The sequence below is a fragment of the Maylandia zebra genome, linkage group LG4 (assembly GCF_041146795.1).
Source record: "Maylandia zebra isolate NMK-2024a linkage group LG4, Mzebra_GT3a, whole genome shotgun sequence".
NCBI lineage: Eukaryota > Metazoa > Chordata > Actinopteri > Cichliformes > Cichlidae > Maylandia > Maylandia zebra.
Window position 1 is genome coordinate 26,303,632 of NC_135170.1, and position 15,962 is coordinate 26,319,593.

General features: G+C 40.1%; 1 protein-coding gene across 2 annotated transcripts in view; it reads left to right on the forward strand.

The window, feature by feature from the left end:
- col5a3a (collagen, type V, alpha 3a) overlaps positions 1-12,938 on the forward strand; it is a 43,834-nt gene extending 30,896 nt beyond the window's left edge. For both annotated transcript variants that reach the window (XM_004552112.3, XM_004552113.3), the window contains 27 exons: positions 111-164; positions 361-468; positions 781-888; positions 974-1,027; positions 1,186-1,239; positions 1,340-1,447; positions 1,551-1,604; positions 4,913-4,966; positions 6,542-6,595; positions 6,723-6,776; positions 6,886-6,993; positions 7,101-7,154; positions 7,256-7,309; positions 7,462-7,515; positions 7,633-7,686; positions 7,782-7,889; positions 8,004-8,057; positions 8,180-8,233; positions 8,322-8,429; positions 8,515-8,568; positions 8,999-9,034; positions 9,491-9,544; positions 9,637-9,937; positions 10,156-10,268; positions 10,395-10,463; positions 11,207-11,440; positions 11,673-12,938. In XM_004552112.3, the coding sequence (XP_004552169.2) occupies positions 111-164; positions 361-468; positions 781-888; positions 974-1,027; positions 1,186-1,239; positions 1,340-1,447; positions 1,551-1,604; positions 4,913-4,966; positions 6,542-6,595; positions 6,723-6,776; positions 6,886-6,993; positions 7,101-7,154; positions 7,256-7,309; positions 7,462-7,515; positions 7,633-7,686; positions 7,782-7,889; positions 8,004-8,057; positions 8,180-8,233; positions 8,322-8,429; positions 8,515-8,568; positions 8,999-9,034; positions 9,491-9,544; positions 9,637-9,937; positions 10,156-10,268; positions 10,395-10,463; positions 11,207-11,440; positions 11,673-11,819 (2,358 nt within the window). In that variant the 3' untranslated portion in view covers positions 11,820-12,938. The remainder of the gene's footprint in view (positions 1-110; positions 165-360; positions 469-780; positions 889-973; positions 1,028-1,185; positions 1,240-1,339; positions 1,448-1,550; positions 1,605-4,912; positions 4,967-6,541; positions 6,596-6,722; positions 6,777-6,885; positions 6,994-7,100; positions 7,155-7,255; positions 7,310-7,461; positions 7,516-7,632; positions 7,687-7,781; positions 7,890-8,003; positions 8,058-8,179; positions 8,234-8,321; positions 8,430-8,514; positions 8,569-8,998; positions 9,035-9,490; positions 9,545-9,636; positions 9,938-10,155; positions 10,269-10,394; positions 10,464-11,206; positions 11,441-11,672) is intronic.
- Positions 12,939-15,962: the final 3,024 nt, after the last annotated feature.

The following is a 15,962-nucleotide window of genomic DNA, read 5'->3' on the forward strand; positions in this document are numbered from 1 at the left end:
CTAATTCATGTGATTGCCTTTAGATCCCAAGTTAAGAATTTTGCAAATTAAAGGTGTAAAAAGATTTGTTGTCCCAGGATTGTGAAGGCTGTTTGTTTCTGTGTCTCCAGGGTCCTGCAGGTTTGAAGGGGGGAGAAGGCCTACCAGGTGTCGCTGGACCTATTGTACGTCTAATTTGTTGAAATTGCTTTCCCATCCTATTCCCTGCTCCATTTTCTGCCGCTATGTTTTATAGAATACTAGGACATATGAAGCAGGAGGCTGTTTCCATGGTGACCAGTGATCGTGACCGTTGCGTTAAATCAAATAGTGAATCATGTGATATAGTTCTCTCACCTCGCTATCTCTTCTTTTTTCCAGGGTTCCACTGGAGAGAGGGGTCCCGCTGGGCCGGCTGGCGCTATTGGCCAGCCAGGACGCCCTGGCGGCATTGGTCCTGCTGGGCCGATGGGAGAGAAAGGCGAGCCAGTAAGATTTGGAACATTGCTAATTTTGTTTCTTACGCAACAATGTCCACTAACACGTATGGTACAATCACCTCCCACCACTGGGTAATAAGCAACGTGTGCTCTCACTTTGGAATGTGATATTATGAGCCAGAGAGCAGGAGAAAGGTAAAGAAGACAGTGAGAGGATATATAAGTGTGATCATGTCTGCTTTCCTGAAAGTGGGTTTTTTTTCCTGGTGTGACACATTAATCAATGTGTTGTGTTGCTTAATGAGAATAACAGTTATAATATATAATATAGATATATGCTGTTTTGCTATCTGTTTGCTAGGGAGAGAAAGGACCTCCAGGGCCAGCTGGGCGTGATGGAGAACTGGGACCAAGAGGGCTGCCAGGGGCTGCAGGACCTCCTGGGCCTCCAGGGGAGGATGGAGACAAGGTGTAGTGAACAGTTAACATTTGCAACCTTTGTTCTTGCTGATTTTTGGACTTAGTTTTTCATGTGTTTGCACTTACCTTGATAGGGAGAAACAGGAGTACCAGGCCAGAAGGGTAGCAAAGGAGACAAAGGGGAAGCTGTGAGTATGCGTTTTTAAGTATAAGCATGACTGTGAATCACCAGGAGGTGGGGGATAAAGGGTTATGAATGATTTGTCATAATTTAGAAAGCCTGAGCCTTTAATCGTGTTCTTCCATCAGTAAATATGTATTGAACTTTCAGTCCGCTCCTTTATAGGGACCCCCAGGACCTGTTGGAATTCAAGGACCTGTGGGTCAGCCAGGACTGCCGGTATGTGCCACAATTTAAAAACAATAAAAAAACCCATAAAGGTTGGCTTGAACTGTGCAATTGTGCAATGCGGACTTGTCTGCGTCTGTGTTTGTTTTAGGGTGCAGATGGTGAACCAGGTCCTCGTGGGCAGCAGGGCATGAATGGGGCAAAAGGAGATGAAGGACCTAGAGGCTTTAAGGGAGGATCTGGTCCTTCTGGACTACAGGTAAAAAAAAAAAAGCACTGAATTTCAAGAGTGACTATGTCTCCATAATTATAATAGAGTATTTCCTTTCCCTTCTCATGCCTATCACTATACTTCTTTGTAGGGAATGCCAGGACCACCAGGGGAGAAAGGAGAGAGTGGGCATGTTGGCTCAATGGTGAATACTGCACAGCAATCTCAGCACATACATCATTCATCTCATGTCCATTAGGTCCACTGCTGCTTTCAGGTTGCTTCTGACTCATCACTTCTCTGAGATCTTACATCATTATCTTTTTGACTACCCATAATCTTTTTCAGTATTAAACACTATTTCTCACTTCATCTAAAAACCTTTAAATATGTTTCTTTAATTTTTTCACTTTATCAAGAACAGTTTAATCTCTTTGAAAACTGTATCTGTATGTATGTATTTAGTAATGGGAAACAATTATTTACAAGAAAGATATTAGACCATAGGATCCGTAGCCTTTGCAAATAGTGTGTAAATTTACACTTTACACATTCACATGATATACATTTTTCCTCATCCATGATGAGGAAATTGGGCATTACAGTGGTGCAGTGGTTATCACTGTCACCTCACAGCAAGAAGGTTTGAATCCCAGTGCAAAGACATGCAATTATCTGAGTTATATTATTTGATGATTTTAAATTGGCTGTAGGTGTGAGTGCAAATTTCAGGCTGTCTAGCATGTCCAGCGTGTAACCCTCATCTCGTCCTATGACAGCTGGGATAGGCTTCAGCCCCCACTCTAGCCCCGAGTTGGATAAGTGGAGGAAAATGGTCTTATTAGCATTATTATGTGTGAGATTATAGAAGTTATTGCCCAGCTCATACAAATGAAACTGCTTTTTCTTGGTCCCAGCATTCCTTTTGACTTATTACTTTTGCATTTTCCCGCGGAACAACAAATACCATCCCCTTTCTGTGGGACTAAAAGGAGATGGAAAGACAAAGCTGGCAAGATTAGAATAATTCATTAAAAAATGCACCACTATTTAGTTCATTATGTTTTGTTACAATTTCTGTTTCTGGATAGATATACACAGCTGCACAAAAATAATAGAATATCTATGAGTATGATAGTTTTCTCCAGGACAATAAACATAAAAAGAATTAAAGAAAGAATAAGTGATGAAATTCAGTAAGTGTATAATAGAATATGTCTTTATTTTAGAGAGATGGCTCCAATGAAAAGATGTAATAGCTAAATGTTATTTTAGGATATACATTTTTTCTTTAAATTGCTTATTATGGGAAAAAAAAGACTTCTAATGAGACAACAAAGGAGGCAAAATTGTTTTATTTTTAAGATTCTGGTGTTTGTATTGCACAGTTTTAAGGTATCTGCAGTCAATAGTTGGTACACAGACGCCCCACCTGAGCTTTAATTAGTACTACCTATTTAGTTCATTAGCACCAGCTGTGCTGAATCTGCTGCTGCGGTTTAAACTTGTGAGTCACCCTTTCCTCTGCCGATAATCATTAACATTTACCACCCTGAAATTGGGGGATGTGTTGTTGCGTGGGGCTGGTTTTTCTGAGGTCAGTGATTAGTGCTGATGTTTTTACAAGAGGTAAGACTGATATCCAAAGAAAATCCAGTCTTGGCTTTTCCAGTTTATTGTGAGCCAAATGCACACAAATTAAAGAGGAGTCAACTACATCCTGAAATAAGGGTGTTCTGTCAAAGCTTGTGTAGGTTTTCTGTCTCCTTTCACTGTCGAAAGAAATGCACATTAGATTAAGTGGTGATTCTAAATTGGTTTTATTTATGGATGTGAGTGGGAATCACTGTATGTGTCCCTGCAATGGACTGGCAACCTTCCTAGGATGCCCAACACCTCCTGGCCAGTGATAGCTGAGCTCCAGCTGCTCTGGGACCTCATGTGGACAAGTGCTTAAGAAAATGCCTCCAGTAGTGTTCCCCTTAAAACATGCTTGAAAACCGTAATAGCTGACAAATTCCACCTTGGAGGAATTTATGAAAACCTAGCTATATTTGTGTTTTCCCAATAACAGACATTTTGATACGCAGGCAGTGTGACTTGTCATAACAGCAAAAGCACAAGTGAAACTAATAATGTTAACTACGGTTCCGCTCCAGGTAATGATCCCAGTAAGCCGTGTCAGAGAGCCAGCATGCACAATATCATAGCGAGCAAAAGATTTTAGTAGAGACATATCACAGCAGTGACATAATGACACGCTTAACAAATGAGCAATCCTTAAGACTTCTTATAGTCCCTCATTAGCTCCATAGCAGTCAATGTTATGCTGACAGGTCAGTCATTAAAATCTGGCATGTAAATTTGGGCATTTGGTTATATTTTATAAATAATTATTATTAGTTGAAAGAAAGCTATTTAAATGCATTAACCTGTAATATCGCTACATCATTTTTAATCTGTGATTTAAGGCCAAGATTGAAAAGTAGTAGTACCCAATAGACCTTGGCTTCATGTGTAAGAAAGATTATCCCAGGAAATGAATAGGTCATTCTGTATGTGAAAGAAAGAAATAAGATAAATAAAAACAGAAAAAGAAGCAGTGACAGAAAGGAGGCAGTGGAGCAATGGAGTGGAAGGAAGAGGCGGGGCTCTTATTGTGAGCAGGAAGACGGTGTGACAGCTGCTAATCAGATTAGCCTCAGCCTTGGCCGTCTAATGAGCATCCTCCTTTGTGACAGTCATCTCACAACGCTGTCAGCCATGAACACACGCTCAACAAGATTCTCTATAGCCCCTCTTCTCCACAGCCAGATTAGGGAGGGAATGCATTAAAATGGAACCAAAACAAGAGAGAGGGAGAGAAGAGAGATGCTGAGGACTCAGTGGGGAAGTTTCATTCATGTGTGAGTGCCGCGGATCACAGAATTCTTCCCCCTAATGCCGAAGTATTTCTCCACCAGAAGGATATGTGTTTCCTCTAGTCCCACATAGTCTCTCTCTGGGCAGATTGTCTGTCTTTCTGTTTCAGTGTCTTTGCAACACAAGGTTCCCTCCAAGACTTCAGAGTGATTCAGAGCGCGGCTCAGCATCTACTCAACTGAAACTGAAGCCGAGCACATTTAGGATTAATTGCTTGGCGCTCTCTTGAGCAACACAGAAGAGTCAAATCACATGCTGTCCCTGGTTTGAAGAATATGGTCTTGCACATCACAGGATAGATGTTTCTTATTAATAAGAGAGAATATGAGAGAGGATGTTTGGGGAATTTGAGAACGAATCGCAGCCTGTGTCATACTGAGGATAACTGTCTGACCTGTGTGGATGTCTTCACCGTGTCACTACGATAGCAATCATAGATACTTAGTTCCATTTCATAAACAATTCAACATGGACTTTAATTTAAAAGCACTAGCTAATGCACTACTTACATTCAGTTACATTCAGCTGCATTTCTGTTGTTATTATTATCGTTATAATTTTTAGTTAAACATGTCATTTCTGTCTTCACAGGGGCCTCCAGGACAGCCGGGTCCACGCGGTCCTCAAGGGCCAATTGGGGGAGAGGTAGTTTTTTCATTTTTTAAAATATCTTTTTTAATTACATACCTAGATATAAATACTGCACTATTATACTACATTTATTACAAAGGTAGTTTCAATAAACATAAAGAAAGAGACAACTATACATGTACAAAAAGTTCCATCACTTGCCCATAGTCTTGAAAAATCTCAAAGCACTCATTGTGGAGCATGATCTAAATTCATTTTTATTTCATCTAAACTGATTTTAATGTCAGAGGCATTTTCTCCTGAAAGTTGAAATCTTTTTTGGCTACAAAATTCTCTGATAGATTTTTGTTCAGGACTTAGTCTTAATGTTTATAAAGCTGTTCATATGCATGCAAAACATGGACTGGAAAATGCACAAAGTGAAGAAACAAGTGTTAAATTAGTTAAAACAATAAATGCACCAGCACAGTTTGCTTGATTTAGTAATGCTAATCAGCATAATCAGTATTACCAGATATTCTAATTTGTCTCTCGTGATGAATAGATGTGCATAACTTTTCATAATTACTCTGCCATGATCCTGTAACTTTTCAGATCATTTTCAGAGCTTTGAAAATATTTATTCTTTGTTCTTGATCTGGTCTTTAGGAAAATTAGTCATTAAGATTTCATTAGCATTTTTGTCATTTAATACATTTTAAAAGTAGAAAGTCTGTAAATACTGAAGTAACACACACCTTGTGCAAGCATTAAAATAACAGATACACAGTACTATCAAAAATACCAATGTAATAGCTCGTGCGGTGAAATACAAAGCACAATGCTTTGTATTTTCCAGCCCTTCATCTATACAGTCTCTTTTCAGCACTTCCTTCCACGCTGCCTTTGAAACTTGAATTATTAAATAGAATTAGGATATAATCCCTGGGAGAGAGTTATATTTACTGCTCTATGAATCATTAAGAAGTATTAGACTATTATCCTTGAGAGGCAGTTATATTTACCTCTAGTAATGGCCGTCCCTCTACAGCCTCTCATGCCAGTCAATTATTTAGCAGCAAGTTGCAGAAAGCATATGAGCCACACTTTTGCTTCATCACAGGAAGCTTGGAAATACAGCGGTGCAGAGGTGGTTGGATCCATAAATGGACGGTACATGGAATAGTGGGAAAGAGTGAAATGGGGGTGAGACAGCATGTGAGGAAAGCAGTTGACAGCAGGAGTTCAGTAGTAGTGCGTGGCTGTATTCAACTCCCAGGCTTGTGCACTCTACCAAAAACATGTTTTTTTCTGGGTTTGTCTCTAGACACAGGGCAAAGTACACTGACATATGTGTGTGCATAATAACATACTTGCACAAACAAACAAACCAAGTGATAGAAAGAGAGGAAATAGAATATCCACCCTCTGTGATTTAGACAATATCCACACAGCAAATCTGACAGTATTTTCTTGTGTTGTGAAAACTCTGTTCCAGTTTCTGCCTTCTGTGGGAAAACTGCTGACAAACAAACACAAAATACTGCAGAATGCTGCAAAAATTGATTTTCAAAAATCAGATGAATATTTGAAACTCACTCTTGTTTTATGATGCTGCAGTTCAAGCTGTTCTCTCTCCTCCTGCCACAGGGCCCACCTGGAATGCCTGGTGGAGTCGGACAGCCTGGACTTGTTGGAGAGAAGGTCAGCGTTTCCCATTAGTAAAGACACGTGTGTGCATATGCACATACAGTAGAATAGTAGTGGTTTGTGTGTGTGTAAACGTGAACTTGTGTGTATAGAGTGTTATCAATTTTTCCCTCACCATCAGGGTGATGATGGAGAAGCTGGAGACCCTGGACCAGCTGGAGAGCCTGGCATTGCTGTGAGTCACATTACCTTTATGCCATCTTCTGGTCTTTTTAAGTTCATTTTATCTTTCCTTAGGCTCCTTAACCTTTCAAGGATTGTCATTACATTTGCTGGTGTCTCAGGGTCCCAAAGGCGATGTCGGAGAAAAGGGGGATTCTGGTCCTCCCGGTGCAGCTGGCCCCCCTGGGCCCAGAGGAACACCAGGAGAAGACGGACCCAAAGGCAACCTTGTTAGTCTCTGCAGATCAGTGACATTTTATTGCTTTCTTGCTATTAGGCCGGCTAGTCCTTTAGTGCCACATATGATGCTTTTTTAACTCACTGCTTTTGCCTGTAGGGTCCTATTGGATTCCCTGGAGATGCAGGGCCCCCTGGTGAGCTTGGTGTCAAGGTCAGAGCTAATGTTTCTATTTACTGTCGTATTCTGGTTTTTTTTGTTGTTGTTGTTGATTTTTTTTAGTCTCTATTCTTACATTACATTGATTTGTTCAGGGAGTCGATGGTGCATCAGGACCTAAAGGAGATAGTGGAGATCCCGGCAAAGCAGTAAACAGCAATGTTTCTTTTAACATTCATTTTTTATAAGATTAATTGAAATCTTGTTCATTTGTTGACACAGTGACATTAAGTAAAGGTTGCCAGTTTCTTTCCAACTGATGGGAATTTCTTTTTCTTTTTTTCCCCTCTTATTTCTGCAGGGACCGCCAGGGGCTTCAGGAGAGCCTGGTCCTCCAGGACCACCTGGAAGGAGGGTAATCGTAGTTTACAGTATATATATTGTATATATATTTTTTTGCATGTATAGGTATATGAAGTGTTTATTTGCAGATAATACTCATGCTCATGCCATTCTCTGCTGTTTTTTTCAGGGCCATGTCGGTGCTGCAGGAAAAGAAGGAAAGCAAGGCATGAAGGGAGCTAAGGTAAGCTCAAAAAACAGTGATCTCTCTGAAGAATCCTTTTTTGATCTATTTTGCTATTGATGCCTTGCTCTTGCATCTGTCTCCTGGCTCTGTAGGGGACAAGTGGACCCCCGGGATCAGTGGGGAAGACAGGCCCAGTGGGACCCCAAGGACAGCCAGGAAGGTCTGGTCCAGAAGGGTTTCGAGGCATTCCAGGTCCAGCGGTATGTATATGGATGCAAAATTGTATTTTTATTCAAAGGTGGCATAATATTAGGAAACTGAAATTGACTTTGAATACCATACACATTGATATTTTGTGTGTGTGTTTTTTGCAGGGTGAACCAGGATTAAATGGACCGCTAGGGCAGACTGGACCACCAGGACCAATAGTAGGATTCTTATATGTGGCTAATATTTGAATCGGTTTTCATAAAATAATGAAAACAGAAAAAATTATATTTTGTACACTCTACATTACTGATGTAAATAATACATTTGACTGTGTAAACAGGGGCCACCAGGACTCCCAGGATTAAGAGGAGATCCTGGTAGCAAGGGCGATAAAGTGAGTGTTTAGCTTTCGACAGAGAGGCCGTTTTGCACCAGTCTAAATATAATGACACAGTGATGATGAACCATGTCTCTATTTGCAGGGTCATGGTGGGCTGATTGGTCTAATTGGCCCCCCGGGAGAACCAGGTGAGAAAGGAGACAGAGGCCTGCCAGGAAACCAGGGTGCACAAGGATCCAAAGGAGATGAGGTATATATGGTTGCAGCAAGGAACACCAATACATGCAGAACGTCAGTCTACAAACAAGATATGATAAATCTTTGCTTATATCCAGGGTATGAATGGTCCTCCTGGACCCACTGGCCCACCAGGACCACCTGGACTCGCAGTAAGTGTTACACAGCAGCCCTTAAGACAGTGTCCTCTTTTTCATCTACTGCATACATGTATAAATAATCGTTTTGAGTGGCCATACATGGTGGATCCTTAGATTTTGCTAAGGCCAAAACATTAGTATTTGCATGAGCATTTGTATGCAGCTATGTCAGTAAATTTTGTCTTGTTTATACTTTTTCGTAAAATAATTTGTACAAATGTAAAACACACCTCAACAAGCTTGAAATGCATAAATAATAAATAATAACTTATTATGACCCAACATAGCAGCTGGCTTGCAGATTATTGTTGCTATTGAGAAGGTGCCTGATTAGTATTTTGCAGTGCTTTCTTGAGTAATTAGATCATTTTCTAATCTTTAATAGCTGCTAAAAATTTATGTATGTTTTTAATACTAACATACTCATCATCTCCTCTCTTAGGGTGCAGCTGGCCAGAAAGGATCTAAGGGAGAAACGGTGAGCTAAGTAATTTCTCTTATTTATACATTGCTCTTCCTGTGTTCACACCTCTGCTTCGTAAGCAGCTGCTGGGAACATATGCTGGGGAAGAGAGAGAAAGTACCTTTGTTGGCTTAAATGTACCATGCTTCATAATCATAATACTCTGCTGTGTTTACGGCATGTCTTTGGAACTAAAAGCCTGCTGTACAGCCATGCTTGCCTTGTGTCTGATTTTTCCATTTTTCCATTTTAATAGGATTTGGCTCTGGTTTGTGTGATGTTATGAAAACTAGTATAGTGTGTCTTGAGAGTGAAGGCTTTGACCACAGCGTGCTGATGCACACAGCTGGATAATCCTTTAAAGCGGCATCCATATCTGGCCGGATAATGTCAGAATTTAGCCTAGAGGCCCTAGAGAGGCTACAGGTGAGACGTGATTGACATAAAGTTTTGTCCCCTTCTATTTCCCAGGGTGTCATTGGTCCCAGAGGAGATCCGGGTCCTGCTGGTCCCCCAGGACCTCCAGTGAGTACCTGCAATAATCCACTTTGTGACCTCAGTTCTGGTTTTATCCTCTTTCTTTTTATTTGACCCCTTTTTGACTCTGCTTCCCTTAGGGACTGCCTGCAACAATCATTGAGCCCCTTCCTATCATGGAAGGCAGGCGGAAGAGAAGAAGGCACTCGGAACGGACAAGAAGAGCAGCCCCACCTAGGGATGACAATATAGAATTGGACATGGAGGAGCCCCTCCAAGGAGACCAGCCTCTGGAGGAAGTTGAAGGAATGGAAGAAGTGTTTGCCACGCTGTCTTCTATGAAAAACGAAGTGGAGCTCATGAGACGGCCTCTTGGATCCTTTGAGAGCCCTGCTCGGACATGCAAAGAGCTCATGATGGTTCAACCGAAATACAAAGATGGTTAGCAAGAAATATGCTTAGTAATTAATGCTTCTTTCACCACTTGCTGCCAACAAATATTTAATCAGAGATCTACTTCAAAGAAAAGTGATGTGCATCTTCTTTAACCCTCACCCTTTTAAGTCAAGAGGCTGCTCACCATTTTGTTACCTTAGTTGTTTTCATTATATCAGCATTTGGTGTAATTGATTGATGCCATTATTCTGTGGGTTTTGCAGGTGACTACTGGATAGATCCTAACCAGGGGTGTAACAGAGACTCCATCAAGGTGTTCTGTAATTTCACTGCTGATGGACAGACCTGTCTCTTCCCTGACAAAAAGGCGGAGATGGTGAGTCTCCAGTCTCTTGATAGAAGTCTTTGAAATGCACAAATCAGACAACAAATTGCTCACTATATCCCTCGATCCTTATAATTTTGCACTACAAACAGTACTTGTGTTCTTCTTTGTATCTAGGTGAAATTAGCAGCATGGAACAAAGAGAAACCAGGAAGCTGGTACAGCCAATTCAGGAGAGGCAAGCAGGTACAACAAAAATAAACATATTATTAAACCTAACCAACCCCACCTCCTAGCATTAATCTCAAGTAGTTCCAAACGCCTGGCAGTTCTTTTCAGGTAAACTACTTATCCGAGCTGCTGTTGGGTAATTTACCTGAGTGATACTAATGTTTAGGATTATGTTCATGTGATTCTGTAGATGTACGTTTGTGTGTCCATCCAAGTGCACCTGGTTGCAAACATATTTTTGTGCTTCTCTGTAAATCTCTTTACTGTGTAATTTTATAATAATTTAGTAGATCACATGCAATGACATAGCTAATATGATATTGCCAGCCTTTGATTTCAGCAGTCAGAATGACTCACACAGTCACTGGCAGCTGTGTCTCATTGACTAGTATTCGTGGTCTCTCATGTGCACCTATTTAGAGGTCTCATAACCCTCTCAGATAATCACAGAGCTGCCAGTTGTAATTCACTGACTCATTCACACCAGGTCATTGGAATAGATTATTTTTTTCCTTCCCTTAATTCCATTGCTTTCTAATTTTCCTTCACTGTCATTTTCACCCTTGCACATGTAAATGCCTTCATTATAATTTGAAACTATTTAATAACAAGTTATTTTTTCCTAATCTCAGTGAGGTGCAGCCTTATTGTTGGGGTGAAAGTGGAGGGTTCCGTGTACTCTGTGAGATTTGAGTGATGTTTTGAACATTTTTTTTGCTTAGCTTGAACACTAATACCTGTGTATCTGTGGCATTCAGTTCTCCTACAATGACAGAGATGGGAACCCTGTTCATGTAGTTCAGCTGACCTTCCTGAAACTACTAAGTGCCACGGCCAAGCAGTCCTTCACTTATAACTGCCAGAACTCAGCAGGCTGGTTTGACAGCACTTCCCTCTCCTACCAGCATGCCCTCCGCTTCCGGGGGAGCAACGATGAGGAGCTGACACAAGCCAAAAGCCCTTTCATCAATGCAGTGCATGATGGATGCCAGGTCAGTACAGTGACAGTGCCAGGGAAAGGGACTAGCTGCACAAATGGGAATTAACCTTAATGAAGCTAATGTGTTTGTCAATTGTGTTGCTGTTGTCGGCTAGTGTTTGATTCAGTACATGGGTGACTACCAAATCAGTGACTTGAATTAGGATTAAGAGGAAAGTGGAGAGAGGTAGTAGTCGATTTAAACCGAGCAAATTCCATTAATTGCTTTCATTCTTCTCTTTCAGCTTCGCAAAGGTCAGGAAAAGACTGTCTTAGAGATTGACTCCCCCTCAGCAGAATTACTTCCTATTATAGATGTTGCTCCGGCAGACTTTGGCGGCAGCAACCAGAAGTTTGGATTCCAAGTTGGAAAAGTATGCTTCAATGGTTAACGCTTTGGCAACGACAAACCCATACATAGGCCTGCGCAGCAAGTTTTCAGCAAGAGAAACTAGGCTTTAACTGCTGCCCCAAACAATATTTATTATGTTATGATCCTGTATGTGGTGGGTTTTATTTAAGACTCTTCAACAGCCAATGACATGGTTTCTATGGCTTTCCAGCAGCGGGAATAATAGTAAGAAAGAAGATATGCAACAATGAGAACAAAGCACGTTTACCAAAGGGAATTATTTCAGTTAAATATATTTAATTTGTTCTTGTGTCTTTGTTTTTTTCCTCATTGTTTCACTATGCTGTAAATGATCCTCTTGAATTTCAAGGACTATGCCACTTGACCATGACCACTTTCACAAACAAGATGGATCTCTCCAATCACACAAAGGAATAGTCTGTATTTTACTGGTAATGGTCACTTGAGTGGTGCTTCGTATCTAATGTTTAACAAAGACTGAGACTGAAAAAAGTCAGAGATGTTGCCATTCTTGCATGCTTGGATTTTACTCTAAAGCCAATTGCATAGCAGTTGTGAACTAGCCTTGCATATTAATTACACAGAAGCACTATAATTAATTTCTTGTGTGCTGGAATGATAAATTATCCTTTTTACCCTTCAACTGCAGTTTGCTCAGTGAATTGCCTTGATTTGTATTCATTTGGTGTAGCTAGTTATTGAACTCGACACTTACTTGAACAAATAAGGTTGTTTCCTTGATTGGACTGCTTTTTGAGCCCATGTTTCTACAGACCAGAGTAGTGTGTAAGTCATCGTAATATTGTCCCTACTGTGGTATACTGTATACTTGCTGTGGCATACCTCAATACCTGGATTGAGGTAAGGCACAAATTGAGAATATGCTGTTTAAATGCTCTCTAGTCTGAACTGCAGTCCTTCAAACCACAAGACATTTCAAGCTTCTCTTAAAGGCTTTTAGAATTGCTGACACAACCTGTTTTCATTTTTCTGCCCTGCTCAGAGGTTTTTGTTTCTCTGTATTGTTCATATCTTGCTATCTGAACAAAGTGCATTGCTGTTCACTTGGAACAATTTGCTCTTCAGTGGTGCTAAATACGATTTTGTTATTTTTGTGTCACTATGTTGTTTGTTTGTTTGTTTGTTTGTATCTTTGGGCAGGATTATAGGACTAGAGAGTGAGAGGGTTACTGCTCTTTCAGCAGCATGAACCATCCTCAGAGGATGGGGACTAGTCTCCTGTTTTTTGCACATCTTCTGGCCAATTTCACAGGGCCTGTAAGAGGAGGTTAGGAACAATTCAGAACACTTAGGCTTTAAATGGAAAAACCAGCTTTAAACCAAATTTATATTTTGCTATTACAGTTAGATAGCAGCTTAATAGCCCCTAAAGTAGAAATTATAACATCAAAACTGGAGTTAATAATGTTGCAGAAGTAGATCCATCATACATTTTCCGTGGAGATTTTTTTTTTCAAAATCCTTTTTATTGTAGAGCTATGCATCAGAGATTGTCACGTCTCAGTAAAATTACCATGGGTGCACTTGTAGTGTCACAAGTGTAATTCCATTATTCACTGTCTGTGGAGCAGCTCTGGGATTTCGCTTTAGATAATGTTATTACTACAGTCTGTCTCTGTACGTTGGCTTAAACAGTCTTCTTTGAATTAACAAATGGAGCTGTGAAATATTACAGAAGTTAGATTTCTGTGCAAGTTTTATTAGTTTTTCCTTTAGCAAGTTACATTTTTTTAATCCTCCAAATACCTCCTGTAACATAATTAGTTGACTAATTGTATCTAGCATGGTTAATTTGCTCTGTTTTTTTTTCCTAACATTTATACAGTGCCATCATTAACGCCTCTCCTCCTGTCCCATCATGCACTGCCCCTCCTATGTATAGTGTTTGTTGTACTAATTTTATATACTGTACAGAACTTTATGAGCAATAGCCTGTTGTGTGAATGAAAAACGAATGCATTTGTCAAACGTTGGTGTCCAAATAAAAACAAACAAAAATAATTCAGATTTTTTTTTATTTGTTTGTTTATTTAGTTTTGTTTTCCTCTCCCAACCTGGCAAGCAGGTTAGAACAACGGCCATGATTACATGTCACTGTCTGCAATGACTGGTCAAAGTTTAATACATAAGACATGCTCTTCAATACAAACTAGTTCTGCAACATTCGCCTAACAAGCATTCAGTCAGAATCCTCACAGAGAAGATGCAATCTACTCTGATGTGTTCTCCAGTTCATTTATTTCAATTAGCGCTCTTTTGGTTCTCAAGAGGGAAGGTGGAGATCAGACAGAAAGGGAATGATGAAACAGTGGATAGCAGGAATAAGAGACGGGGTCAGTAAAGAAATAGACGATAAGCTGTGGAAATGTAATCATTTCTGTTAGAAAAGGGAGAGCTGTGAAAATGACTATTTATGTGAAATAGACTCAAATGATTAGTAAATTCTCACAGAATCATTCCAATACACAGCACTCACATATACACACACTCTAAAGCCCATTCTGTTGCTCACATTAGAGTACAAGTTTCTCATCCCCTTTGGGACCATTGTTCAAGGTTAGCATCAATGGCAGAATAAAGGTTACCATGTTTTTCTCCTTTCTGCTCTCTTCCACTCAATTGAATTTTAACCACACTAAGCTCTTGACCACGAAAGGTCATCTGTTGCCACTATCTCAGAATAATGATCAAGCAGAAGAGCAATGTGACTGTCAATATGGTATTTCCACAGTACTGTGCCCTTTTCTTTTGTCCACATTCCATCTTAGGGCCCACCACTCCTGTGACATTGTTTCCAAAATTTTGTTTCTGCTGTGTGCTAAGCCTTTGTTAGTGCTGTGCACAAATACCATCTCTGCTGATAGATGATAATGTTTCTGACATGCTGATATAGCCAAATAAATCCTCATAATTGCGATGTCAAATATGACAATCATTTGGAAACCACTGTGGTGTGTTTTTTACCATCACACACAGATGCACAGAGCATTGAGAGGAGCTCTTCATCCGACTGATCTGGGAGCTCAGCTCTGTGAAAGCGTGTGAGAATACCATGGAATTGCTCTTTCGTGTCAGGAAAATGGCATTTTAAGCATGCAGATATGAACATACCCAATACAAAGAGTGGTGCTTAAAGCTGGATGGGAAAACAACGTACCATGAAATACGGATTTTCTATTTCTTTTCAGACGTGTTTCATATTACCAATATCAAATTAAAAAAAAATACAATGCAAGATATAATGTTGAAAAGAAAGGTAAAACTGTATGTAAGCAATTGTTTTCTACAATTATAATTCTGCATAAGATTAGCAAACAAAAAAAACTAAAACAAAAACGAATTTATCTTTTTTTTTTTTTTCATATTGCTGACCATTGTTATACTGCTAAATGTTATACTGCTAAAGGCGCAATTTCCACAAGATGGTACAGTGGTGTTTTGTTTTTTAATTACGTTTGCACTCTAATCAAAAACCCTTACCCGTGTGATGCACAAAATATCACCTTGTAAGCTTTGGTCTTGGCTAGCTTTGCATTGCATCTACTCCATGAACAATCTGATAAGACCTATGAATGGTTGGAGCTGGTAGAAATGAGTTGACCCAGGTTTACATTTGTAACGCAGCTGCAAAATTCTTACATACCACATACTGGGAAAAAGAACATGATGGCATCTCCTGAACTATCCTTTTTGTCTCTGTTCTCTCTTATCTCGCTCCCTGTGGCTGCTACTCTCTTGCGCAGTGTCTCATTATTCTGGAGCTGAAAATGTTAGATATTTTTCTATTGTTTGTTGTCGGACTGTCTGGTCGTCCCGCTTTCTCCCTCTAGTTTTCCCTTCCCTCAGCTCCTCTCCTGTGACATTGATTCTAACTAAGCTGAACGTGTCACAAAGTCACAGTGAGAAATGAACAAATTAAACAGATGTTACGATTAATTAGAGAGAGTCAGTGGAAACATTTACATTTCTGGGAGAACGGGGACATATCCTTGGTCTCAATGCATCCAGCCAAATGCGGATGTTGTGTCACAGTAGATAACAGCAGACATTATTTTCCAACCCACTGATGTGTGTGCACGTGTGCATGCTGCTCTCAGTTTAGCATCTTGTACTGTACATTTGGTGGGGAATAACTTGGATC